The 27,679-nt window shown below is 37.9% G+C and overlaps 1 protein-coding gene across 3 annotated transcripts in view; it reads left to right on the forward strand.

Annotated features, from left to right (window-relative positions):
* LOC119729888 (sorting nexin-4-like) overlaps positions 1-27,265 on the forward strand; it is a 34,682-nt gene extending 7,417 nt beyond the window's left edge. For 2 of the 3 annotated variants that reach the window (XM_038202681.1, XM_038202683.1), the window contains 11 exons: positions 3,293-3,414; positions 8,497-8,635; positions 9,261-9,461; positions 12,963-13,018; positions 13,943-14,015; positions 20,368-20,495; positions 20,974-21,063; positions 21,965-22,058; positions 22,970-23,124; positions 23,782-23,896; positions 26,616-27,265. In XM_038202681.1, the coding sequence (XP_038058609.1) occupies positions 3,293-3,414; positions 8,497-8,635; positions 9,261-9,461; positions 12,963-13,018; positions 13,943-14,015; positions 20,368-20,495; positions 20,974-21,063; positions 21,965-22,058; positions 22,970-23,124; positions 23,782-23,896; positions 26,616-26,663 (1,221 nt within the window). In that variant the 3' untranslated portion in view covers positions 26,664-27,265. Of the gene's footprint in view, positions 1-3,292; positions 3,415-8,496; positions 8,636-9,260; positions 9,462-12,962; positions 13,019-13,942; positions 14,016-20,367; positions 20,496-20,973; positions 21,064-21,964; positions 22,059-22,969; positions 23,125-23,781; positions 23,930-25,485; positions 25,543-26,615 lie in introns of those variants that run through there. The other variant, XM_038202682.1, reaches the window with a different exon arrangement.
* Positions 27,266-27,679: the final 414 nt, after the last annotated feature.

Below are 27,679 nucleotides of genomic sequence, written 5' to 3' on the forward strand. Positions count from 1 at the left end.
TGCATAGAGCCTTTGCATAAGTGTAATACAATTTGAGTTGCTTTGCTGGCATTGCTACCTTGGACATGTTTTAGATGTACATGTATGGTGGGGTTTTTTTTGGTGTTTTTTTTTCTTTTTTTAAATGTATTTGTCAACTTGTTTATTTTGTTTTCAAATTTAGTTTGATGAACACTTTAATATTCAGGTTATAATTTGTGTTCATTTCCATAATTGATAAATTTGCTGATAAATTTTGTGCCTTCCTGCTCACTAAGCATGCAATGTACATTTGTAATTTACATTGTATACGAGTACATTGTTGAATATTTAGCCTGCTCCCAACCATTCGCTTTGCGTTTTCTAAATGTAGACCAATACATGTACACGTATAGTGCATTGTTGCTAAAACTGTATTTGTGTACAGGTCTAAATGTATCATTTCTGTAGTGTGTGGTAAATTAATTGAAATGTTTGGTAAATATTATTTAATTGTGTAAATTCTATATTGGCTTATTGACTACAAATCAATTTTTAAATGGTGAAACGGGTGCTGCTACTAACTGACATGAATTGATAATCTCTTCAGTATTTTAATTTGCATGGTTTTGTGCTACTACACCTCCTCGAATTGAATGTCAATTCTAATGAGAACATTTATTTTCATAATTGGACCAGAGTTGTAACGAGTCACTGATTTTTGTGACTCGAGTTGAGTCATTTTAAAGAAGTGACTCGAGACGAGTCGAGTCATTAGGTCGAGAAGGTCAAGTCGAGTCGAGTCGAATCACAGTTGTAGTCGAGTCGAGTCAAGTGTGTAGCTTGAGTCAATTCGAGTCACAAATATTTGAACACTATACAATAATCACAAGAGAGAAAGTCATTTTTTTGTATTTTGAAATTTTCGTTCGGGCTACTACATGTGGTGACACCACATTTGACTCTTAATGAAAATAAAAAGGGGGTGCCAGCTGATCGCCATTCTAATAATGGGAACACTGATTAAACCACATCAACATTATTCACGACCATCGAACGTGCCGTGAACAAAAATGGCCCGTTGTAAGTCATTGCAAATATTTTTCGCAAAGTTTTGCTAAAAATTTTGAGACTTGTCTTACATGTATTAGCCTTCCTCGAGTCAAGTCGAGTCATTCTGATGAGAGACTCGAGTCGAGTCGAGTTATTTGCTTCCAGTGGACCGTCGCTCCCTCAATCTGGCTTCCAGATACACAATTACAAAATTTCTGCCTAAATCAAGAAGATTCAAATATGAATTTAGGAATTGTCTTTCGTGTACCCTAATTTAATTTGATTCTTGGTAATTTATATAAGATGTATCATACTAACTCTTGTTGTAAAGGTATGCACAAATTTACTAATAATTCATTGGAATTCAATTTTTGTTGCTGTATGAATGTGTGTACATTTGTATGAGTGATGTTTACAAAAAATTCATTGAAACTATTTGGTTTTTACTGATCCATTTTTGTATGTTAGTGATTTGGTCTCCCTTGTGAATCCTCATACCACCCCATGGCTGTTAATAAATAGATTTTTTTTTTCCATTCCTCGCCAAAAACAAACTATTTGTTTTTGTGTACTCTGCCTACCCCATTAGCACCTACATGCACAATGTAAACACCACAAAAAAAAAAGGTCCAACACTCACTGGAGGGGTCATAATTTTGTATCTGATCGTCTTATGATGAAGTCATTTGCCTTTAAGGAATGTTGTTAGCTTCATACCTCGTTTGCTACGGTACCAAAGACTGTAATTCGTCCAAGATTGACAACGGTTATGACAAATGATGCACTTTGAAAAGTTGGAAATTTTAGTACTACAAATGGAAATTGCATCATCACAATGTTACACTGCCAGAAACGAATGGCAGAAAATATTGATGGCACAGAGCTTGTATGCATGGGAGCTCCTCGGGCACTATCTACATACATGTAGTCGATAGGGGATAATTACGTGCATGTGTGTTTGCGCTTAGCAATTTCCCCTTGCGTAATCTTTAAATTTGCAACTTTTCAAACTGCATCATTTTTCATAAGCCGTTGTCAATCTTGGACGATTTACAGTCTTTGTTAGCAAATAGAGTATCAAAATCTAGCTAACAAAATTATATGACAAACAGGTCCAAAGTATGACCCCTACAATGAGTGTGGACTCCCTTTATTTGCGGTGTTTATGTTCACGATATTGAATCTAGTAACCATTTACAGGCATCACAGTGAAACCTATAAAACCTATAAAAACCTATCATTCAACCATTAAGCCTACATTGTATTTTTTTAAGTAAAATATAACAAACATTTCTTACTGCCATACATTTTTTTTTTTAAATTAAAGAAAATGTTGAAAATGATTTGATCTAAAGATTGGTTATTATACTAAATGCCAACAAAATAACATTGTCAATATACATACATGTACAATGTACATCTCTTGCATTGACGTCCTGCAAATTAGTTTAAGGTTACGTTATCTACGGGTACACTGTACATGTACATTTGTATATGAGTTAAGCAATTTGCTGTATTTCTACTACATTGTACCTTTTGCTAAAAATTGCAGACTGAAAATCTATGAATACCTAGATTTTTTTTCATGAAAAGGGGTGTTGTTAGGCCTGCACTACATGTACACTGTGTGTTCTTATTCCTCCATGGGCAGTTTTTGATGGTACAGGAGTACACGGTATAACCTCTGGAGTTCGTAGGATACAGAGGCTAATATTATTAACCAACACCGTAGTTCCAGCTCCCATGACTTCATGTGTGCAGTATTAGTTGAATAAAACAAGGTACCTGTAGATTAAAGTTAAAAAAATATATAGTTAAGGTTGTGTTCCCCTTGCTTTTTTTGAGTTTCGCCTTGAAAAATAGATATGTTTTTTTAAAATTGTTTTTGCCTAGCAACATAAACGTTTCATAAATTCATTTTTGAAGACACACTAAACAATAAAAACCCACCAATATTTAGTTATTGAATTATATCTTCCCAAAATTTAAATTACAATAATTCGGCTCTCGTAGGGTGGGTTCATTTGTGCACAAATCACAAAATGCAAGCCCTTTTTTTCAGAGCGTTACGGATGCCCAAACTCAGAATAAAAAAGTTTTTTTCTCTTTAAAACAAAACATACAAATTAAAAATTTATGAGGAAAAGAAAAAAAGAGCACGGGGTAATTTTATGTAACTTTAAGCTCACAGCTCACCGTTCATCAAGGGCTTTGAGCTATACTTGAGATCTATTGCTGTGTGAGTTGATATTTACGCTTGCGTTTCTGTTCCTTGTTTCAGGATGGGACACTCCTGGAGCAGGTTGAGATATGTGTGACGGAACAAGAGAAAAGAACCGGGGCTGCCCGCACTACCTCTATGGGCATGAAGGATGTCTACACTGTCTACTTGGTGGAAACGAGGTGAGTCAAGCAGTCTGCACACATGCATGGATTACGTAATGAAGTCTAGCATTTCTATTCATTCACTAATTGGGCGAACAAAATTAAAAGTCATTTTTGAGGTGGCACCAGATCCGCGTGCATGCTGCGTGCATTCGTAGAGACAAGGCGTGCTCACATTTTGTTTACCAATACCCAGGATGATCTTTAATCCAAGTATAAGCTTTTTAATAATAATTTGGTTGGTTACTTTTAGGGTAAATGCAAATGATCCTACGTTTATGCTTTTAGGGTGTCAAATGTCACAGTAAGTGTCAGGGATGTCATCAACCCCAAGTATTTCAACCCCCCCCCCCCCCTCCCCTTCCACTTTACAGGAAGAGTTTGGTTACTCTGTGCCTTATCGCTTCAGGAAATTTAATGTCATTGTACATGTAGCAAAGGGTCATAAGGTGCACTTGTACACTTTTTCCTCAGTTGATAATCTTGATAGTACCTATGAACACTGGTTGTAAACGCTATACCGAAACGAAAGTGTCACTGTGGTTTCTTTGAAAAAGTCTTGAATTATTTGACCTGAAGTGTTTGGATGCTGGCATGGCTGGTCGTTTAGCATGTGGGTAATTGGAATCAAGAGAGTTTGAAATCTAACCCAACAAGGAAAAATAGATACATTTCCATGATGTTACCGGTATTTCCTGCCTCGGGTGTCACTTTGCATACAAGTACATGACAAAATGCCATCAACTGAATAACAGTCAACATTTAGGCTAATATGACTGGCATCAGTCAGGTTAAATAAAATGTATTTAATGTGTATGTAGTTTCAAAATCTTTTGCAGGAATCCATGATGACCCTTTAATACTAATTCCTTAAAATGCAATTTTGAAAATATTTTTCCGGAACCCTCCAAATATCTATGCACACTGCAGGAAACCAGTGGTAATTTACTTTTGAGTGAGACGACGACCAAAACAATTGGTCCACGTGTACATGTAGTTATTGAATTATGACTTTACCATTTTTAATTATTGGCTTCCAGACAATTCCATTCTCGCGGGGTAGGCTGGTTCCCGCCCCATAATCAGTATCGATAATGTACGGACCAGAGCCCAGTCTACCAGGAGCCAGTCTACTTGCAAAACGGATCTGTTTGAAGCCGAAACAAATGCCTTCTTTTTCAGAGGGTTGCAGATGTCCCCCCCCCCCCCACAAAAAAAAGAGGTTTGCTGGATGGAATAAATACAACTTTACTATTAGAAGAAAATACAATTTGTTGAAGAGCACGGGGAATGCACCTCTACATGTACATGTAGGGCTGTCCCGAATATACTGAATATTCGATCATCAACCGATTATTCGAATAGCTTTTTGCTGGTTTGAATATTCAAAAGAAAGAAAAACATGCACATATATACACAACTGTGATGTTATTTTAGTCGTAACTTTGTGGTGCGTTATTGTCAGATGCCGCTGTTTGTCGAAGGTGGTTCATTGTTCTCATCTTTTTAGCAGGCTAAAGCCCAGTATGAAATACTTGCTGCTAACATTCCAGCAGCCCCTAACATTGATTGCTGCATGCACATTTTACCCAGCGCACTTTACGTGCAATATTTTTGACGGGCAGGGAACGCTGTACACATTTGTACCTGGCATGTGTAAACCTGATTGGCGAGTTTCAAGTATTTGAATATTCAGTCAATATCAGCTTGGAAAAATCAAATACTTAATTATTCAAAAATGGACAGCCCTATTAGCAACAGTATTTGTAGAACTGATACCCAAAATCAAAACTTCTTGTAGAAGTGTCCAAAAATACCGGTACATTTTTGTACATTTACATACTATACACGTACATGTGCATGTATATGTATGTGCACACGTTTTGTACTTTTTGCAACAATACATTTTGTACTTTTTACCTTGTACATGTACAGGTATACAAATGTAAAAATACATGTACAGCAATATGTATCGGGAAAAGGTACCGTACATGCATATAACAATCATGGAGGAAAGAATTCCTCCATAAGTGTATAGTACTCAGTCAAACAGGTTGAAATGTGGCATGACAAGTTTCCCTGGTTTGTTCCTGCTCTGTAACAGTGACCAATGTTCCAATTCAAAAACAGGAAACTGGTTTAGCTAATTTTGGCATGTTGTTCCAAGGAAGTGCGTGGGTAATACCCTGCTCTGGGTAATTTGGCAAGTTGACAGGCAAGATAATTTTTCATTGGGGTTATTGAACCTGCACTTTCTTTGCACTTTATATCAGGTGATTCTATCTTTAGAATATTAATCATTCCCAAAATTGTACAAAGGCAATGTTTTGTATGGAAAAACAAGCATGTTAATGGGTCAATGTAAATGCAATTTTTCTGTTTTTGATGAATCATTGTACCAGTTCATGTACATGTACATTGTGGATGACAATAAAGCATGGAGGAAATTTTTATGCATAAATGTTTTCAAAGAGAATATTTTGGGGTTTACAATACCACAAAAAAAACCTAAATTGAACAGCACCTTCAGTTGTCAGAAAATGCATGGAGCATGTTTTATAAAGGGGGAACCGCTAAAAATAAGTTCCAATTTGTATGATTCGTTTCATCATGGACCCTGTGAGTGCAGTTTTCTTCCTGTTTGAAAATTAGTGAGTTCTAAAGGGTGTAACATGTACATCACTACATGTTACTTTTTGTAAATAATCAAATGAAAATAAAACAAAAATCATCCAGGAATTTTCCCAAACATTTATAATTGAACCCAAATTCTGATGATGCGACCTACATGTATTATTAGAAGGTCACCTTCTAATAATACATGTTTGTCCACACCATAATATTTAGGTACATGTACATAATGTACATGTACATATGTGTACATGCATGCGTGATCTGCCTTCATGTTTCATTTAGCAAAAGAAAGATGTTTGTGAACATGATTTATTTTACAAAGTGTTAGAAGCACCTTCAGTTGATCACATCCAGGCAAGTTAAAGGGAAGATACAACATTTGCAAACATCAAAAAACGAAATGATCAAGGTATCACGAAATACCTTACTGAATTGTTAGGGACTGACAGTCTAAAGCATCCTTTAAAATCGTGGCTCCTGGTAAGCTGACAAAGTGACAATTTCAAGAAAAAAACGTATTTTTCCAACGCTGGTCGGCCGACCAGCGTTGGAGAAAACTGTTTTGTTTTCAAAAACTGTTCCTAATTGTTCATATCAAGTTACTCTGTCTTTTCTTGCAATTGATTATACACCTGTGAAGGGGCACAAGCCTGCTACACTGATTCTCTGATTACCTTACAATTCCCCAAAGTGTATTAATTGCTCCATTTCATCTTAAGTGGGGTGGGGGAAACAGACTCCAAGAAAATGATAGGCTTTCTTGGTTTTTCCAGCATCTACATGTACAAGCCCAAAACATGAAACAAGTCAGTTAAACAATATTTTCTATAACATACTATAATCCTCCAAATCCATTTATTTCTGAAAATTGCAGCAAAGCAAATGTTGTGCATTCCCTTTAAGTGATCAGCAACCAGATGACATTGTATACCATTCATTGTGTATGTTATTTCTAGATAACAGAACAGGACATGGATTGCTTTGCACAAATAAAACCCTTCAAGTTTAGAAAACAACGGTTTCCGATGATTATGTGGCTTCCTTCACTGTTTCTTCTATCAGTAACAAGAATAGCAAATTATGTCAAAGGGCAATTTTCTTGTTCTATAGTACAAACACAAGTAAAAGTAATGTTTCTTGCAAAGTTGGTAAAATAAAAAAGTACCGTTAGATCCCCAGTTAATGTACCGGTATGTTGGTCATTCTATTAATTAGGGGTCCAATAGGAAATATTGTCCTTTTTGTTTAATTAAACTAAATACGAAATGTATTATTAGGTTAATAATACTTGTAACAAACTCCAATAAGTTGCATTGATAAAAATGTACAAATTTGTTATCTTGATCCCATTTAGTTCCTGTTTTGGTTAAAAACTACTGTTTTGGTTAAAAACAAGTCGAACAATCTCATATTTTTGGCTGAAAAGTGGGACGAAAAAGTACAGTCTCTAAATAAAACAATTTTGCCTCCTTCAAAGGTAAACTACATGTATGCCATTTTTAGGTCAAAATGATGGGTGTACCTGTACTAACTCAATCTCAACATGATTACATGTAGGCCTATACAATTTTAAAGAAATAAATGTGTGAAGATGTGATGGGGTACGTTCCCCAATATTATGGTTTCACTCGTAACATTTGGTGTCCCAGTGTCCCTAAATGTTTGTGTAAAAACGATTCTGCTGTGTGTAAAGTGACTTTCATGGTCACATTCTTTACTTTTCCTTGGTACCGGTATTTAAACAATTCTGTCCATGAAAAAAAGGGATAAGAAAACGACGAGCAGCAATGCTGAGATACCAAACATACACATGTATATTACCATTTGTAATATTTCACACATAACATGGTGTCTTGTGGTGTCCCAGTTACGGGAACTTGTGAAACCTAGTGTTTTTAATATTCCAGATGACACAAAGTTGTTAAGGATCTCCTTTCTGTTGAAAAGGTTTGCACTTTGATTTTATCATCCTGATGGAAGTAAGTACATGTACATGTACCTCATATTATGAAAAGCCAGATTGACCATAATTAAAATAACTTAAAGTTTCCAGGCTAGTTTTAATGCAGTGTCCCAATTTGGACCACTAATTTATAGAATAACTGGCATACATGTACATTCATTGTCTCCTTTATTTGCTTGTTGGAAAAGTTACTCTTAAAATGTCTACAGATACGGTCACAGTGGCGGATCCAGGGGCAGTGGATGGTATGCTCTGCCCCCCCCCCCCCCCCCCCCCCGGCAGTGACCAACATTGTCTCAAATCAAGCAATTGTTACATGTACCTCCCCAGCACCACCCCCTCCCCTGCAGTAACCTCCGCCCTTGATTCAGAAGCTACTGGCCAAGATGCCAAAATTGACTAAATGTACCTGAAATCCATAATTTAGCCACTCCCTCCCCCCCCCCTCACTTTTTGACCACAAGATTTTCAGAGGAGACATTTCTTTATGATCAAATCAACAGGGTGAAGGAAAGTGGTGGCCAAGGCCTGGGTGAGGGGCACACATCCCTGTGGAGGAGATATAGTGAGTTTGAGCTGCTGCGGAACTACCTAGTTGTTACCTACTCCTATGTTATTGTCCCGCCGCTGCCAGAGAAGAGGGTACATTTATCTGGGTCTTTTTTCCATATTTTAATTATTTCTGGTACTTAAACTTGGGCTCCTAAAGAGTGCAAAAGCACTATATTTTCGAATTTATCATCAATATCAATATCAGTCACATAAACAGTCACAGCCAGTTAATCCTGGTTTATGTAGGCTGGGAGCTCTGAACCGTTGAAAACAGTCACTTGATTGATTTTGACTGAAAGGAAAACTTGGCACAAAATGTATGTTTGCATACATGTAGATGGTTTTATGTACAATTTAACACTTATAATTATGAAGGATCATATAGACTGTCACTTCTGAATTGAGTGGAAACCTACAATGTACATGTATTCCCATTATGATACCACTACAGCTTGTTCTACATACGTGTACCTTTTAGTCATTTTGGGATTTTCTAGTATTTATTTATTTATTTATTTATTTATTTCTTCTTTATACTGGGTGGCCCATTCAGCCCATTTATCAGAACTGATCTACCATGGGTCCTAGTTTTATTCATAAGATGGGAAAAAAATTTGCGTTGGGGTGACGTAAATCAATATTCGGTGAAGGGCAAAACCCAATATTGACTTTTCTAGTATTATTTTAAGCCAACAATTATTATGACTGTACACAGATGACACTGATGTGGCAGCAAATGAGCACAGTGGATAACTTTGATGCTGACTTCATTGAGCGGAGGAGGGTTGGTCTTGAAGGCTTCTTACAGCGGGTAGGGGCCCATCAGACGCTGTGCGAAGACGGCATCTTCCATGGTTTCCTGCAGAAAGAGGACAGTTGGAAGGAGGCTGTACACGCAACGGGATTCCAAGCAAAGGTATGGGCCAGTACGTCTTATTCTTGTGCAAATTTATGAGGGCGTGCTGCAGCAATACCAAGCAACTGTACGTGAATGGGCTAGTACATGTAGGTCTTATTCTTGAGCGAGTAAGGCGCTGTAACAATTCCATTGTAGGAATACATGTATAAACCAATGTGACCTTTTTAGCAGGTTATTGATGTACATTTACACATGAGTCATTCTAGGAATTTAGGGTCCCAAGTGTCCAAGTGTAACCTGGGTAATAGCGGTGGACGACGAGGGAAGTACCTCTATGCCAACTCCATAGCTCTTCTATGTACAGATTTGCACAGCATGGAAAAGCATTCATTTCAAAACTTGTTTGACAGAAGAGAGCTATTTCTGTATGAGTGATCTGAATGCACTTACATAAGGGAATAGATATGTGCTTGGCCCGATCATTATCAGCAACAAGGCCCCAAGCCAGTTTTAAACGTATTTGTTTAATACCGGCCAAACATTCCAATTCATAAATACCTTTCGGGCAAAAAGTCAAAACAAGTAAAAAAAATATCAGCGTTCAAAGTAGGGAAAAGTACAGTTACCGTACATGTACCAAGGTCCAACTAAAGCCCGGTTCATACTTCACACGAAAGCGAAAGCGAAGCGAAATTCGTGACGTCAACAATACATTCGAAGCGCGTCCACCATTAATGACGGCATGAATTTTGCTTCGCACAAGCTTTCGCGTGAAGTATGAACCGGGCTTTACTCCCGTCACTAACTAACTGCCTGAACTGACAGTGACCAAAAGGAAACATTAAATTAACAATTTGTGTAACAACTGTAAAACCACACAGTAAGTTGAAATAAACTTAACATGATGTGATAAAGAACTACAGTAGAGAATTCAATTTTTGGGGTCACATCTGCGTTAGCATTGAGCTGTCTTTTTTCTTCTAAGTTTGTTCATGGGCAAGTACATGTAATTGCAATACAAATAATTAGTCATATTGTGACGCCATCTCATTGCATTTGTGTGTATTGTATTGTGATGTGTATGAACATGTACCAGTGCACCCCAAATAGAAACTACTGAACAAATTCACTCGCAAAATTGTTGCATCTTGTGTAAAGAAGGCCATTGATATGAGTGTGTTTGACAATTTCCTTTGGATTTTAAGATTAGCTTAAATAAAAAGTTCCTGTAGATCTTGTTTGCCTTTAGTCGCATCATCTTTTCTTTATCTTTAATTTTTCTTGACTTGATTTTCTTTCGCCAATTGATGCACACAACATTTATACGCCTGAGTAGTGTAATAGTTACATGTAGCTCATATTTCTTTTGGCTTTGAATTTACTTTTCTTTTGTACATGTAGCTGCCAATTGGATCAGTAGAATCACAGGTATAAGTATGCCCCAACCCACCATAAAAAGCATCTATTCCCATTGTGTATTACTGTGAAAGCATATTGTGATAGCGCACTGAAACCCATAAGTGCTTAATTGTACATTGCTGTGCTGGTACAGACTGATGTAGAGGGTGTCCCCCAGAAATGTCCCTCTGGAGGGTGTACAGAATTCTCACAACTGATGAAAACAAATTCAATTTCAGTTATAGAATTGATGAGGCCAAACATTTGTCTTTCTTGTGTGAAGTTTTTGTTGGATTCGGTTATGTGGTTTTGAAACAAAACAGTTTTGAATTTTTTTATGAACCATGCTACGGTACTGTACAAATGTACGTAAAGAGTTACCGGTAAATTTTCAAATTAAGCAATATTGAATCCCATAAGAAGTTAATAGAACTGATATAGCATGTTTAACAGAAAGTTGTTCACTCGATTGTTTACACAAGGGTTTTTATTTGCCCCTTCAATCACATCATAAACTTATTGCGCATCCCATTCCCTCATGCTGGTACATTGTTGTACGTGTACGGTACCTGTGAGAATACAAACTATTATTTTGTTTGTAATTCCAAATGTATATTTTTGTGCATGTTTGAGTGTTACAGTCATTGCCCTCCTGATGCAAACTAATTTCAATATCTGTTAAAGTGCCGACATCTTACATTTGAAACCGAAACATTCTGCACGAAAACATGCTGGTTGAATTTCCCCTTGCCTAAACACAGCTTTTGTTTTTTGTTTTTGTACCAAATGAGAGATTTGTTTCGATTTAAGTTGGGAGGAAAATAAAAGTGGAATTCATGTTTGATACCCTTCCTTGTTGTGTTCCAGTTACCAGCACAGAATCCCAACAGAAACAAAAATTGAAATTCAGACATTTGGACAAACATTGAACATACACACTTGTGCTTGGATAATATTTTGTTTAGTGGCAAAATCTTTTTGATACATAACAATACCCAATGACATTTTTAAATTATTGAATAGTATTGTCGTTCGATATTGTAGTATTCCCTGTAAAAGCCCTGTAAAAAACAAACAAACATCTTGGCCAGATCTGCACAATATGGATAACTGTTTAAATTCTTTGTGGTCACGATATCTACAGTGCAGGGCAAGGCCAAAAAAAAAAAGTGTTGTGTTTGCGGTAACCCGACCGACCGTAAAAGATTGGCTGTACATATAAACTGATAGGGCCGGCAAAGATTTTGTTTGTTTCTCTTTTTGGCATGAAAGTAAATGAGTAAATTTATAAAAAACTTTGTGAAAATGTATGAACTCAAATTGCTGTGAACGAAATCATTGCTATAGCATTACGAAAGTCAATGCCCCGTTTTTATCCGCAAGTTAGACTAAAAAATTGTATCTTTTATGTCAAAAGTACACTTCTGAATAACTGTTTATGTCAAAAATGCTTGTAACATTTCTGTTGTCAGTAATTTGCTTACATGAACAATCACTATTTTCGGAAAAAAACCAGGTTTTTTTTTCGCCGATACAATCGGCATGCAAGCTTCGCAGTGGTAAAAGCACAGCATACATGTACATGTACCAGAAATATCAGACTGATTCCCTCTGCACGTGCTACCGGTACAATGTCCAAAGTTGAGGACGGGAACCAGTCAATGGCCGTAAATAGCCTGATAGGTTGAAAACTTGAAATCGACATTGCAAAAATGCCAAACAAACATTTGGTTGAGAACGAATATTTCTGTGAATTAAATTCACAGAACGTAGTATTTTCCTCTGTGTGTACATGTATGTAATATTTCATTTACCGTAATTAGCTGGCTGTTTTTAAGTGATATAGCGTTGCCTGTTCCTACGTAATTTCTGCCTTAACACGTGCTTCGTTGCCCGGGGTCGACACGTAGTGCATGCGGAGGACTGCATGCAGTCAATACAGCGCTGATATGAGCAATACAGCTGGAGTGGACCAGCGACCGTTGTGATTAATGTTGACAATGTTGGTGTTCGTGTGCACGACTGAAATTCTCCGTTGTTTCAGGAGAGTGGATTTGCAAGGATTTTCAAGGATAATTAAATTTGTTCAGTTTGCGTTCAATGTGTTTGACTTATTTTATATTTTTCCCCACCATTTTTCACCCTTTGTTGCCCTCACAGCAAGATTCCAGACTCAAAAGCTTGAATGCATCCTTTCGACTTAAGAAGCCTGACAGGTTGGTAGCAGTTTGTGTTTATGTACCGGTAAAAGAACCTTTTTTAAAAACCAAATTTGTTTCAAATATGTCAAGAATTGCATCATACATAAACAGTCCGGGCCTTTTCTTGAAAACAGATCTTCATTCATTTCCTGCGCTTTAGTTATCAAGAATTCCATTACTTCAGACAATTGAAAGTGAAGGTTCATATTTTGCTAAAGAAATAGGCAAGTTTCAGTTTGGTTTTTATTTGCTGTTTGTTTCTCTAGTGAGAATTGGCTTAAATAGACATGTAGATTGCTGTAAATATGTCTGTTAATTTGTTATACATGTAATTACAAATTAGAGTACTGTTTTAATTTGGCATACCGGTACATGTATCTATCAGCAAATTGTGAAGCATGAATTTACAAAAATGATTTCTTCATGCTTTAATTGGAGTGTGTAGCTCAGCCCCCACACACAGTTAATACAGAACAAGACAAGTTACCCAGTGTAATATCCGGGTATTTCATGGCATAATTTTGTTTAATATACTGGTATGTACATGTACTGTACTCTTTGTCAGTGTGGCAGGAAATTTATCTCCTCACAAAACTGTAAATAATTGTTTATCCCAGAACATAATAAACTGAATCTGTCCAACAAAAATGCTGAAGAAGCTACTTGAGGTTTAAAACATACCGCTCCCCGCCTCTCTCCTCCCCCCCCCCCCCAGAAAAAACAATAAATTATAATAATCAGGCAATTTGGTTGAAAAGGAACAGATGTTCAGTCAATTTTCAACAGTGGACTTATTTTTGGTAAATGTCTATGGCACATTTGTTATTGTTCTGCTTACCTGTACTTACGGAACATTGTTAAGACCTCCTTGCCTATTTAAGATGGTCAAAAGTTGTCTACTTACGGTATTCCCTTTTTTGTTTGTTTTTGTAACTTAAGAAAATTTGAAGATCTGAAGAACTATGCTAGTGAACTTCAAGGCAACATAACAGCAGTGCTGAAAGTCCGAGCAGTAAGTTGTCATGTCCTTTAGTGAAGCCAGTGACCCTGACCCATTTCATTGCGCTGCTTGTAAAAGAAGAAACTCTGCTAACTATAGCTGTAATGTTCATGACATCACAATGACTGCATCTTAATAAGGTTTTTCACGGTAATATGCGCCATCTTGCCTGCGTGGCAATTTTACACGCGTTGCTGTGTACGCATCGGCAATGAAACACTTTTGCGCTTCCAAGACATCATGCGGTCATTCCAAAATGCACCCGCGTCTAGCAACGCGTGTTCTTTTTGCCCTGTGAACAAGATGGCGTATATTACCGTGAAACACCTTCCTGTTGCATGAACAATTTTGAAAACAAAAGAGAAAATTATCAACAAAACTTCATATAAAAAGTATTAAAGTTACATAGCAGTCTGTTTGGTCTTCCAAACACATTTTCTTGAGATGTATCTTTTGAACCAAATAGAGTATCAGGTTCGTTTTTTGAAGTTGCCCAAGAACAACATGAATGTCATCAACCAAAAGGACGCCCTCTAGTGGCACATGAAATATAGTCTTTTGGTTGTCATTTTAAAATGATTAGTCCAAATTTTACCAAATCGCCCCTTTATGTTTTTAATTAACCACAGATAACTTTGCATGACGTCATTAGAATGGAAGTTACTATTGGGAGAATTTGAAAATGACAATTTTTTATAATTTAATACTATCATTTGATCCCTGTCCTGTAGTATATAACTATGTTCGTAGACCAAATAATGATGTCCGTTACAATGTTGACCTTTGGATCCCTAATGTGAGGTCATGAAACCGGAAGTTAGGTGTTATTAATATATACACTTACATGTAAGTTATACATGTATATTTTCATACGTTACCGGTATTTTAAATTCCTAAAGAACGTGTGTCCACTCCACGAACTACATGTAAATCAGTATTCACTTCTCCTTTTTTGACTGATGATGTCATCATACCAGAAATAACGTGTACGTGTACATAAAATGTAACTGAAATTTATCAAACCCTAAAAGATGCATTTTATTAAACAAAATAATTGGTTGTATTGGAAAGGTTAAATATAATGATCCTTTGTTCTTACAAAAATATTCATAACTTAACTGGGCAAAGTTAAATGAAATAGTTGTCTGCCTAACTCAACAAACACGAACTTCTAGTTCAATCTAAATGTTCCAGCATGCCACACCCCAGAACCATTTTTTTTTTGGGGGGGGGGGTCATAAAAACCTAGATTTAGACCTGTACTTTACTATGTTACCTGTCTGAGGTCATGCCTTGCAGCACTTGAAGTAGACCTTTGACACCTACACCCCAGCTAGTGACATCACAATCCCTTGTTCGCCCCTCTCTCTGTTTGGGAGGTGAATTAGCTGCAGGCAATAATGTTTTCTCTCCTTCAACAAACACCTGTGATAAATGAGCCAAACAGCCAAAATCCACCCAGCCTGTGGTTGTCAAATTTGATTAAGGGTTCGCTCTTGCACACATGTCATGCAGTATGTTACCCAAGCATGCTACGGTATGTACACCTGCGTTGGTTAAACACTGCACAACATTGTAAAATATGTTGTTTTTACTCCCTCTAAAAGAAGATATTGACAACTTGGGATTTCTTTTATTTGGAAACTTTCAAAACATTGCATTTGGTGGTTTTTTTTCACTTGATGCATGCTATGAGTGGCATGTTCTCAAGAAATTGGCAACTATTCAGTATCCTGAGGGGGCATGTCATTAGCCCAACGGTGTGATCAAGATTTATTTACAGGTTGTTGTCACAAAAGTCCACATGCTCATGTACGTTTAGTTGAACATGTACATGTACTTTCACATGTGGACTTCTTTGGTTACCCATTTCAAAATGAAAATGTTGTATTGGCACAAACAGAATATAAGTACTAAAGTTTTCCAGACTCTGCTTTTAACGATGTACATGTAGGCAGCTCCCGTCAAAAGTAATGTTTTTTCCCCAAATGATTTGTGTTTAATACATTATCCCCTGAAGTGGCCAATACATATTACCAAAGTAAATAATTGCACTGTATTTGATTGAATCATGCTTGCCTATTGGCTAGTGGCCAGGCTAAGCCAGTCTGTGTCCCCTTGTGAATCACCTGCATGGTATAAATTGAATTGGGTTGTACCTTCAGTGACCTTGTTAGTCAGTGGACCTGTGGGCCCCATATGCATTTTTTGTTTGGTACAATTTTTGAAACTCTCAGGATCACCTACAAGTGCAAAACAACTCCATGCCATTTTTCCCCTGACCTTTTTAATGATTAATGGCAGATTACTGACGCAATAAGTAATTTCTTTTTGCCCCGCCGTCCACATTATGTATCGTGCCCCGCCCCCAAAAGGTGAAGTTTGCCCAAAACTATGTTGCAACATGTATTCAAATGTGTAAATTCTATTTTTTTTTTATTCATTTGAGAAAGTCTCAATATCTGACTCTTCTTTTGGGCTTATTTCATCTTTTTAATGGGAAGCTGTGCCAACAAAAAAGTCAGGAACAAAATCAGTAATGATTGAACGCCCTACAAATTTTGTCTGGGATAGGGGGGGGGGGGGGATGGCATCAAGTTGATTTGAGTTCTTTAATGTTTCATTAATAATCACTAACATTTTCAAAGAATGTACCAGAAATTGCATATGGGCTCTGTGTGCGAACAAGAGAGGGTGCTTTTTGACCACTTTTGAGAGCTCTGTGAGTGAAACACACTGTGTGCGCCTACTCTTTTGCACTCAAGTATAGCACGAAATACACTTGACTTATTTTATTTGAATGTGCACAAAGCCATAACATTTTTACGCGAGTGTCTGGCATCGTCAACAATTTGTTTGCATGTGTCTCCCAGTAGTCTCCTCCAACGAGGGGGTACTTGTGCACGGAGCTCATAGGAGATGATATTTTTTTACCATAAGCCCACTGACTGTGATTACTGCTTGTACGGAGGATTCAGTGTGCCGTGGTCTTATCTGAGATAGAAATATCCACTGGACCTGTAGACCAAGTCTTGTGATGGCATTGTCAAACTGTCGAACTTGACCAGTGGTCTAAAGGCTTTTCAAATTGCAAATCATCAATCCTACAAAAGCTTATTAGTCTCACTTGACCAAGTAAAATGTTCACGTTTGATGTTGTTTCCCATTTGCCATAAGTAAACATTGAAAGAGAATATCTTTGACCTTTTCAAAACGTATGCGACAACCAGAAGATGGTGTTTGTATGTGGACGAACAGATACAGAAACCTTTTTGAATTCTTTCTGCAATATTTTGCTGGTCTTGTAATACATTTTTAGCGGCATGTATTGGCCTCATCTAGTGGACTTTTGATGTACATGTACATGTATTCTTAGTGTACATGTACTGGTGTACACATGATACATGTACATGTACTGTATGCAGCTACTGGAGGGCTTTAATGTTTGTGAAGCAAAATGTGACTGTGTTGTCACTATGGTAACATGCCCCCACAGGTAGTTTGAAACAAATGAAGTCTGACATATTGGTGGTGTTGCACTCAATTCGCTTGGCATTCATGGGTTGGATTAATGGTCACAAAAAGAACCCTGAGACATAATCCTATGGTCATCTTACCCTTAAGTGTGGCAAGTCTTTGCAGTGCACAAAAACTCTAATTGCATACGAATCAAAGTTGCTGCATGTTCCGGTACTTCAGTGCATATCAAAAGGTTTTTGGAACACTTCTGAAATCACTGTATTAAAAAATGAGCAATTGTAGTACCGGTACTTGTGCTGAGAAATTTTGAGCTTGTTAACTTTCAGAGCAAACTGGATATTTTGTTAAAATGCTGTCATAAATTTACATGAAAGGAAGTGGTTGTTTACATGTATTTATGTTGTTTTTTTTTTGCTGGTCCTCGAGGGCCAGCCTATACATGTAGCTCTCTTTGACTGATTGTTACGTGTGAGTCGGACAGTGCTATGTTATAGGATTACCTGTAATGCTAATGAATGTGCTAAATCCAGCCCATTTAGAAGACTAATGCATGAAAACACACCAGTGAACAGCCATTCTGAATCGATTGAATAGAATTCTGTGCACTCCATGACCAGCTTTACTGGGTTTGCTTTGTCTTGCAATCACGGCACATGTACAACATTGTACATGTACTGATTTTAAAGTGATCAGCATTATTACAAGGACTGAGATTTTGCAGCTATATATACTGCTTGTTGGGTCAATATTACAGCAATACATTTTTCAGCATATTTCATATTTTGTTTTAAGAATGATTCACACATGATCCTTGTACATGTACATGCACATTACGTCAGCAACAATTGTTCAAATTGTCCTTCAATCCATATCCTGGGAGAGGAAATTATCAATAGTCAAGGAGTGATGGGGTTATTCATGTGCATGCACAACATACCATCATTGGCAGTGTGTACTTCGGGATCCTGTACTAATTGCCACAGCATTTTTGAACTGTCATTGCACAAGGAGGAAGAAAACCATTGAGCTCATTAAGGCATTTGCCATCAAATTTCCCTGCTGTCATTTGCACCTGACTAGAGCAGTGTTGTACGTGTAGTACTTGTACTCTTACTTGTACTCATGAGAATAGTACTCATAGTACTCATACTCGTAATCGCAAGAAAAAAATTACCTATACTCACACTCATGGCAAAGTACTTGTACTCACCCCGCACTCATAGCAGTTTTGGAGTTGAGTCCTCAAAGCCGAGTACCGAGTTGTCTGAGTACTTTAGGGGCCGAGTCCAGGGCCGAGTCCAAGTACACTGTGACGAGTCCGAGTCCAAAGCACTGAGTACGAGTACATTCAAGGCCGAGTACTGGGCTGAGTCCGAGTACCTACATGTACCTCCGAGTCTGAGTTCAATACCAAAAAAGTACAAAAATTAATTTAAAAAATAAATAAATAAATTAAATAAAATAAAAAACAAACACAATATGCATTCCACTCTTCTTTACCAACTTGTAAACACTAAACAACTTTTATTACTGTAAACAATGTAAAAATAAAAAATAAAACAAAAGTCATCAAGTCAGTGAATAAACTGACAGTTTTCACCATTTCTTAAAACAAAAAAGAAGAGAAAGCAGGGATAGCTGGGTAGATACCTGAAGTATTGGCTATTTTGGAAACCCTTTCCAAACAACAAACTCGATTAAGTACACAAGAAAATTTTGTAAATAAAAATGTTATTACATATTGAAAAACCGTGAAGCCACAAACGAACATATGAAGCATGAGCTTGGCTGGCTCCCGATTCATGAATCCTCAGTGTAAGTAACATTGGGGAGGCGGGAACTGGACTAAGCCGTAATACAGACTGCAACCATGCCAATGTGTGCCAGGTTGAGCAATGGAATCGATTTAAAAGAAATGTACTGGATGTGTACTCCCGAGTACTGGGGTGGAGTACCGAGTACCAAACCGTCGAGTCCGTGCAAAATTTGATTACAAAAAAATCGAGTACGGGCCAAGTCCAAATTTTTTTCGAGTACTGATAGTCGAGTCCTGGCCGAGTACTTGTGTGTACTCGAGTTGTACTTGAGTACGAGTACGAGTACTCCAACACTGACTCATAGCAAAGTACTTGTACTCGTGATGGCTGAATAAATACCTGCTCTAATGGAAATGTATTCGACTAAAACACTGGACCAGAGGAATGAATTGGTAGAGATTTTTTCCTGTTTGGTACATACTGGTACTTATTCTACTATTTTATATGTTCTTGAGTTTGGTTATAACAATTACTGTTAACGTTTGTCACTTTACTGCCAAGGGCAAACTCCCAACTCCTTCAAAACACACTAAAATCTAAGAAATGAGGCACAGTGTCAGTATTAGGACCCATACAGAAATTGCTACTTGAAAAAAAAAGTGCAAACAAAAAAAATTAAAAAGTTCAACAAAGACATTGGCTGGAAAGGCACTTGAACCTGCTCACAGTCACAGGCCCATTATCTTGAATAAAAAAGCAGCATTTTCAGCAATTTAACCTCTTTTTTTTTTTCTTTTCAAATATTCAAATGAACCACAAAGGGAAACTGAAAAGGTGAATTATAACAATTGAAAAGTTGAACGAAGAATTGACTGGAACGGGGCATGAACCTGCGACCTCCGGATAACTGTTCCAGTTCTCTTACCAACTGAGCTATCCAGCCCTAAGTTGGCGGGTCTATAATAGTCAATATCTTTGAACAAAGATATATTCACAAGTCTTGCCTAATTAAGATGTTGCATTTTCGCTAAAGCAGCAATTTTCAACAGTTTTATAATTCTGACAGTTGCAAATCAGTCCTGACTATCTAAACAGTTTGAAGGTTTGTGTCCATTTTGTTTTTGCAGAAGCTGGTGGACAGGCTGTACGGCATACACAAGATTCATGGCAACTACGGCCGAGTCTTCAGTGAGTGGAGTGGCATTGAGCAGGAGATGGGGGACGGTTTGCAGAGCGCCGGTCACTTCATGGATGCGTAAGAAGCAGTGTCTTTGCCTGATAAATCAAATAGGCAATTTGTACAAGTTAAAACTTGTGGAAATTGTGTATTCAGTAATACAAGCATATTATGTCTTCAACCACTAGACTACTAATCTTGCCAGGGTTGAGTGCCTGGCCATTTTACATGTGTATGGGTACTGAATTGTAGTAGAAATGTCTACCACCATTTTGCTATGCCAGTCTGTTGAATAATATGCATGTTGCTTTGTACCTATCACGTACTAATTTTTCCTAAGCTGTGGAGAACTAAATTTATAATTCACTTTTGACCAGTGAATTCAATAAATCACACTTAAAAAAAAATAAAATAAAAAATTAAGAGGTTCAATGGGACATCCTCAGATTCTTGAGATTCTAAAAATTGAGAATTTGTGGATAGGGCTACCAAATATCTGGGACTGGAGGTTACTGCTTGGTGTAACACTGATCTTTTCTTTTTTAATATTTCTTAGATACAAGGACTACATTGATGACTACATGAACGAAGAAGAACAAATAGCTGACCAACTCAAGGAATATATCTACTTTGCTGATGCTCTTAAGTAAGTTAATAACTATTACTGCTCATTTGGGGGAGAATAGGAGGTTTGAGGTTTGAGGTTTGAGTGAGTTCAAGGTAAACACAGGGCTTCCTAGGCCCATTTTTAGGACTTCCCGCATTTAAGAGACACCTAGAAATGCTACCAGTCTAGCGCTGTGCAGTTTCAAATATTTTAGTATTCAACTTGGACTTGATCGAATATCCAAGTATTTGATTTCAAAATGCACCGATCAAGTGCTACCAGTCTAGCGCTGTGCAGTTTCAAATATTTTAGTATTCAACTTGGACTTGATCGAATATCCAAGTATTTGATTTCAAAATGCACCGATCAAGTTCAACATACGCTGCGCTGACCTACATGACAAAGAGACCAAAGAAGAAATAGCAGAATGGTTGATATTTGACAGATTTCAAAGAAATAATTGGTGCAAATGTTTCTCATGGAAGCTATCAAATCATGGGAGAAAGTGGCTTTCAACAAAACTGTGGCATTTAACAAACAATGAAACCACACAACTTATTCAATTAAAAAACTTCTAAGATGTTATTAATCATCTCCTCGAAACCACTCCCATTTTTCGAATATTTGAATAACAAATGTAAGCTATTGAGAGATTTGGCAGATAATTGAATATTTGATATATTGGGCACAACCCTGGTCTGTCAGGAAGAAGGTTGCTGCAGACTGAGGAAGTGTATCAACTCAGCCAAAATCATTAAAAGTTTAGGAAATGTCAGTGATAAAGTTTTTGTTTGACTGTGCAGAATGTTCTAATAATTTGTCTCTGACATTTTTATTTCAGCTTGTTTAGGCAGATTGGTTTGCATGTCAGGTCCTTTCTTATTTTTTGTCAGCTGGAGTATTAAGGCTAATATTCAGTATGTTTCTTTATGTCTTTCAGATCTGTCTGCAGAAAGCAGGAAGTACTCCAGTACGAATTGGAGAAAGCAGGCGATCTGCTTGCGGCTAAAACGTTACAAAAAGAACAGGTCATGGTATGTTTCTTGATTGGTATCCAGCCCTATGCCGCTTCCCCAAGTTGTCAAGGTCCTTATTCAGAAGCCATAAACCAATAAATGCTATGTGGCCAGGATCACATCCTAAGTCACCCTGCTAGCAACATTAGCAGTGCTAGAAATCTGGGAAATAGCAAGCGGGGAACACGCGGACATGTTGTGGCATTTTATTGCAAATTTTCAATAAACCACGATGGGAAACTGACAAGGTGCGTTGTAATAATTTACAAGTTGAACAAAAACATGGACTAGGTTGGGGTTTGAACCAGTAACCTCTGGATCGCTGTTCCGTTGCTCTGACAATGGATCTATCCTGCTCTATGTTAGTAGTTCCCCACTAACATAAAGCTGGATGGTAGAGCACTGGTACGGTAATCAGGAGGTCGCTGGTTTAAACCCCACTCCAGTCATTTTCTTTGTTCAACTTAATAATTAAAGGCGTATATGATCACTTGCTTTTCATGCATTCTTTTCGTTTCCAATAATAACACCACTCAAAATCCAAAAACGAATGTTCAAAACCTAACCTAATAATATTACACTTATTGAGAAAAAAGGCACAGCCTTTTGATCATGAAACATGATTTCATTTATTTAACTCTTCATTTGACTGATCGTTGGAAATCACTTTCATCTCTTGATTTCTCTTAAATGACAGCAAGCCAGACGGAATAATTTCATGGGGCATCTTTAATCCAAATAAGTTTTTTAATCCAAATAAGTTTTTTTAATAATAATTTGCTAGATTACTGTTGGGATAAATGGAAATGATCCATTGATGCCTTTAAAAAATATATTATTGCTGACAATTTGTTGACTGAAAATACTCAATGCGGAAAATCTGTGTCCAGTTTAAAATGTTAATAACATGGCTGTTTCTTCTTTTTAAGGGTAATGCACCCAGCAGGTCGTTTTCCTTGCGAGGGATGAGGTCCAAGATCTTTGGGCCGGAGAGTCAAGAATCTAAAGACGCTCAAACCAAAGTACTGGAAGAGCAGATAGAGGAGTGTGAGCAGCACCTCAAGCAAGCAACGCAAGAAACTGAGTAAGTTGCATGCAGAGCCAGACTCCATAGCTCAGTGTCGATAAGCAGAAAGTAATGTTGAGAAATCCATGCACCAAGTAAAGTTCTGCTGAGAACAGATCAAAAACAGTATAAATCCAATGACATAAAGTGGGTATATAGGATGACCCCCCAAAATGCAACAAACATTTGAAAACCTTTTTTCAAAAACGTGATCTGTGAATCCATATGTTTTGGAAATCGGTTCAAGCTGAGAGCTTTTTCTTTCAAATACTGAAAAAATAATTAAAACAGCACATTTGGTTTTATGTTTTGTTTTTGTTCTTGAAAACATTAAATGCTTCAAACATTATGAAACCAAAATGATCAGGTGTGAGATTTGTCAGAATGTTTTCTGATTGCAGGATTTTTAATAAATTCCTTTTGAATCCAGAATTTGTGAGATTTTACCATAAAGGTCTGTTTACCTGTAAAGGTCTATGTAGAACAAAAGAAATGAGTATTTCAATGGCTGCCTTAACAGGCAAGCACAAACTCATGCCTAGCCCACTGTACATTGCTTTGGGCCCATCTGTGGCCCCTAAACCTTGTGCCGATTATCTCCTGGAAATTTGATTTTTCCCCGTATCGCCCCTGAATGAGTCACTTGTTTCTGATTCCATCCTTGTCTTTGAGCAGAGCATTCATTGAGAGTGCACTAGTGGAGGTAGAAAGGTTCAAGAAGCAAAGGACTACCGACCTGAAGGAAATATTCATCAACTATGCCATTTTGCAAATCAAAATATCAAAAAGAGTAAGTCCTTTCTCATTCAACAAAAATGTCTAATACCGTAATTTCCTGCGGATAAGGCGCGCGGCGGATAAGGCGCAGGTACCTAAAATCACCCCCAAAAAATTCAAACGCCAACAGATAAGGCGCACCGCCGCATAAGACGCATGTTTGACCGCACACAGAAGAACACCAGGCGTCACCCGGTGTCGGTACATCGCCACAAAGGGGCCATTGTGTTGCCTTAGAACGATCACACTATTCGGAGGATGAATTAAACCGTAACCACATTGTCTGGTCACATGTAGAGCCATGAAGAAAAGACCAATGTAAATTGATACCGACCTTCATCCATTCAGCCAACGCGCGCTGTGCATGCTTGCTTGCGGTTTCCGATCCTAGCCTTCCTTGGCCTTTTGTTAATGCAGTGCGGCCCAATCAGCGGCCAGAAACGATGATCCACGCGCTGTCTGAAGATATTGCAACGCGCACGGTGGATCAGATTCGTAGACTTGCCCAGTCCCTCCGAGCCAGATGTTGCGCCCTCTACCGGTGACTAATACAAAAACTAGCAAAAACTACTAACTATGTATAAATGGATACCATACGAAAATAATCCCGTCACACCGGGGGAAACTACACTAGGCCTTTTAAAATTTTCGTTGCGTATTCTTCCATTTCTAAACCTTTTTTATTCGTGAAGTTTAACTTATTTTTCCATCCATAAATGACTCTGAGTCCGCACTCACCAAAACACTTCAATTTGGCACAGAATCATGGAAAAGCTTACGAATACGCAATGAGAATAGTGCCGATAACGCGGTGCGTCTGGAGGTGACAAATCTGTAGTATTGATTATAGAAAATCGGAAAATGATGTCGTAGTACATCATGTGACCATTTTAACCAATGAGAAGCTTCAGAACCAGGGAATCCCTTATCGATGCATTGGTTTCTGCCGTGATGTCACACAATGAGCGAGCGGCGCTGTTCGATTTCACCAGGTAATTTATGCACGTACGGATCCTCTACGTATAGATCCGTGATTTATGTCGGTGAATTCGCGTAATTTTTGTCGGTGAATTCATAGCGCTGTTAAAAACTGACCCATCCTGGCCTAGCATGCAACACTACTGCCACTGGCACTCCACAGAGCGCGCGTAATTCCGAACTCAGTGACCTTTCGGACTCAACATTTCCGTTCGAAAAGGTGGATCAAGCATAAGTGGGAACGCGACTTGCGGTTTCGTTGCGGTAAGGTAACGATCACACCAAAATGCCGGATCATGATCCACCTTTTCCAAATTCAAGTGGGAACGCGGTGTAAGATAGAGGGATCAACGCATTAATTGCGGCATTGTTGGAATGAAAGCATGATCATGGGGGATCAACACATCGCAGCATTGTTGGAATGAAAATACGGTCACAATGTCTGGAGAGTTTAGCCTTGGTTGACCGCATTATTGATTGCGGCATGGAAAGAATTCTTCACACAAAGACCGACACTTTGAACTCAAGCGACACCAGATAAGGCGCACCTGTAGATAAGGCGCAGCGATGTTTTAATGGTCTAGAAAGTCAGATAAGACGCGTCTTATCCGCAGGAAATTACGGTACATGTAACTCCCATATTTCTTCTCGTTCAGAATACTTAGTCAATATAGCTTAGGCTTGTTTTCTATTATGCAATGCCTGAATAAATCCCTGTCATCTGATTGGAGGGTTGTTGATCACGTGCCATTGAATTCTTCCTCCAAACCCACACCCACGGTGCACCGTGGCCACACGCAGGGCCGTCACTAGTAGGTGGGGGGGGGGGGGGGGTGACACCCCCTTATTCAAAATTACTGTCAGCAAATCCATAATTGTTGTTGGCAAATTTGTAAAAAATTAGGGCCTTTGTTTATTTTACTGTTGGCACATTTTGAAATCTGAGGAACTTTTTTTTTAATGCTTGTCAAATACTTTGAGGAAAGTTTGTTGGCAAATTTTACTTTCACACCTACCATTATTGTTTTACTGGGCAAATTTGTAAATTAACTTGGACCTTTTGGGGGGGGGGGCTTGTCGGATGTTTTGTACGCAAAAATGTCAGCAAATTTGGTCGGACACCCCACCATTGAAAATATTCTAGCAATGCCCCTGGCTACATGCCAAAAATAGGAGTGCTACTCCACGGTAAATAGTAGTTATATTGCCACTCGCGCTATCTGTGGCTCTGACCAATCATATGACGAGGACTTACTCTGTTATTCAGGTGTATACAACAAATAATGAATGTTTTATATTTGTACAGTGGAATGAAACATTTCATTTGGTGACGGATAGAATGTTCCATTGCACTCGGCTTCCCCTTGTGGAATGGTACATTCCATCTGTCACCTTATGAAATTATTGTTACCATTGCACTCATAAACATCCATTATTTGTATACTATTCCACCTTCAGTATACTTTTTGGGGACTAAAAAAGGAATTGACCACACTTCTAGTATTGTCTGTCATCAATGCTTTGGTGGTCATGCAATTTTTTTTTTCTGGTCATTTATTCTGGAGAGGACATGCATATTCAATTTGTAATGAAGTGGTTTTGCTGATATATTTCTTTGTCACCAAAATCTTTTTCACTAAAATTATGGAACTTGGGTTCCAGCCAAGTAGTAAGGAGCAAGCTGTTGTGTGTGGAAAGTTTCATTGTTTTTTTTTCATAAATTGATGTTTATGTGTTTTAATTTTTTTATACAGGGGATTGCTGTCTGGACCAACATGAAAGACTGTTTTCAAAAGATGTGAGGCCAATAAAAAGTACTGCCAGAAATGCCTGTGAAGTTATTCCAATCTGTTTGTATTTCCTATCAATTTAGAATTGTGGCGGTAGATTGTGTCCTCTCAAAAGTTTGGGTCCAATTTTACGGAGATAAAAAGCTGAACATATAGCTCAGAGAATTCACTTGCTCAACAGATACATGTACTTGTTGCGATATGTGTCTGTGGTTATAAAGGGAGAGTTGGGGGAGACCACTGGAACTCTTGAACGCAATGCCAAGGGTGCCTGAAGCTCACGCGAAGATGTGATGTATTTGTGGAGATTGAGAATAAAATGGGTTGCTTGTACATGTAATATGGGCGCCAACCAGTACGCACACATGTGGTGGGTCCCTCCAACTGGGGCTCTGTGATCTCAAATGCCATGTGCTGTGCATGTCTGGAATCCATAGAGTTGTGCATACTGCTTTCTAATGATGAGTGTGTGGTGGTTCCATTGCTGTTACTGCTAGCAGCTCCCATAGTCGATGTAATCGGCTCAATGGCATATCTGTAAAGCGCCATGGCTGATTAAATCAGTGCCAAAATGCTGTCCATTGATGTAATCAATATGGCTGCAACATCACAAAGAGCAAAGAAATAAAATTGGTCATATTTTGAGGATATGTATCTTTTTTTTTTAAATTTCATTTTCTAAATTGCATCAACTTTTTTACTGACTGCACCATGAACATGACGTCATTGTAATTCCCGCATAACCTCAAATATGGCTTTTGTGGTTAAATTGTACTTCAAACTAAAATCTTTCTTATACTCACTTTTTACTGGGTCAAAATAACCTGAAACAAACATTTGACTTTTCTACTTCGAAGATGTATGAACTAGGGATGTGACTTTGCGTTTAATTTTGTAACGTTTAGCAAATGATGCCTGCCCATTATGTCTGCAGACCAGCATGATTGGTCGACGGACCAGTGTTGGAAAAAATTGGCTTTTTAAAAATAGTGCCCCCAATTTACCAAATATAGTTAGTCTGCATTTTG

Source organism: Patiria miniata, unplaced genomic scaffold (genome assembly GCF_015706575.1).
Source record: "Patiria miniata isolate m_02_andy unplaced genomic scaffold, ASM1570657v1 HiC_scaffold_21, whole genome shotgun sequence".
Taxonomy (NCBI): Eukaryota; Metazoa; Echinodermata; class Asteroidea; order Valvatida; family Asterinidae; genus Patiria; species Patiria miniata.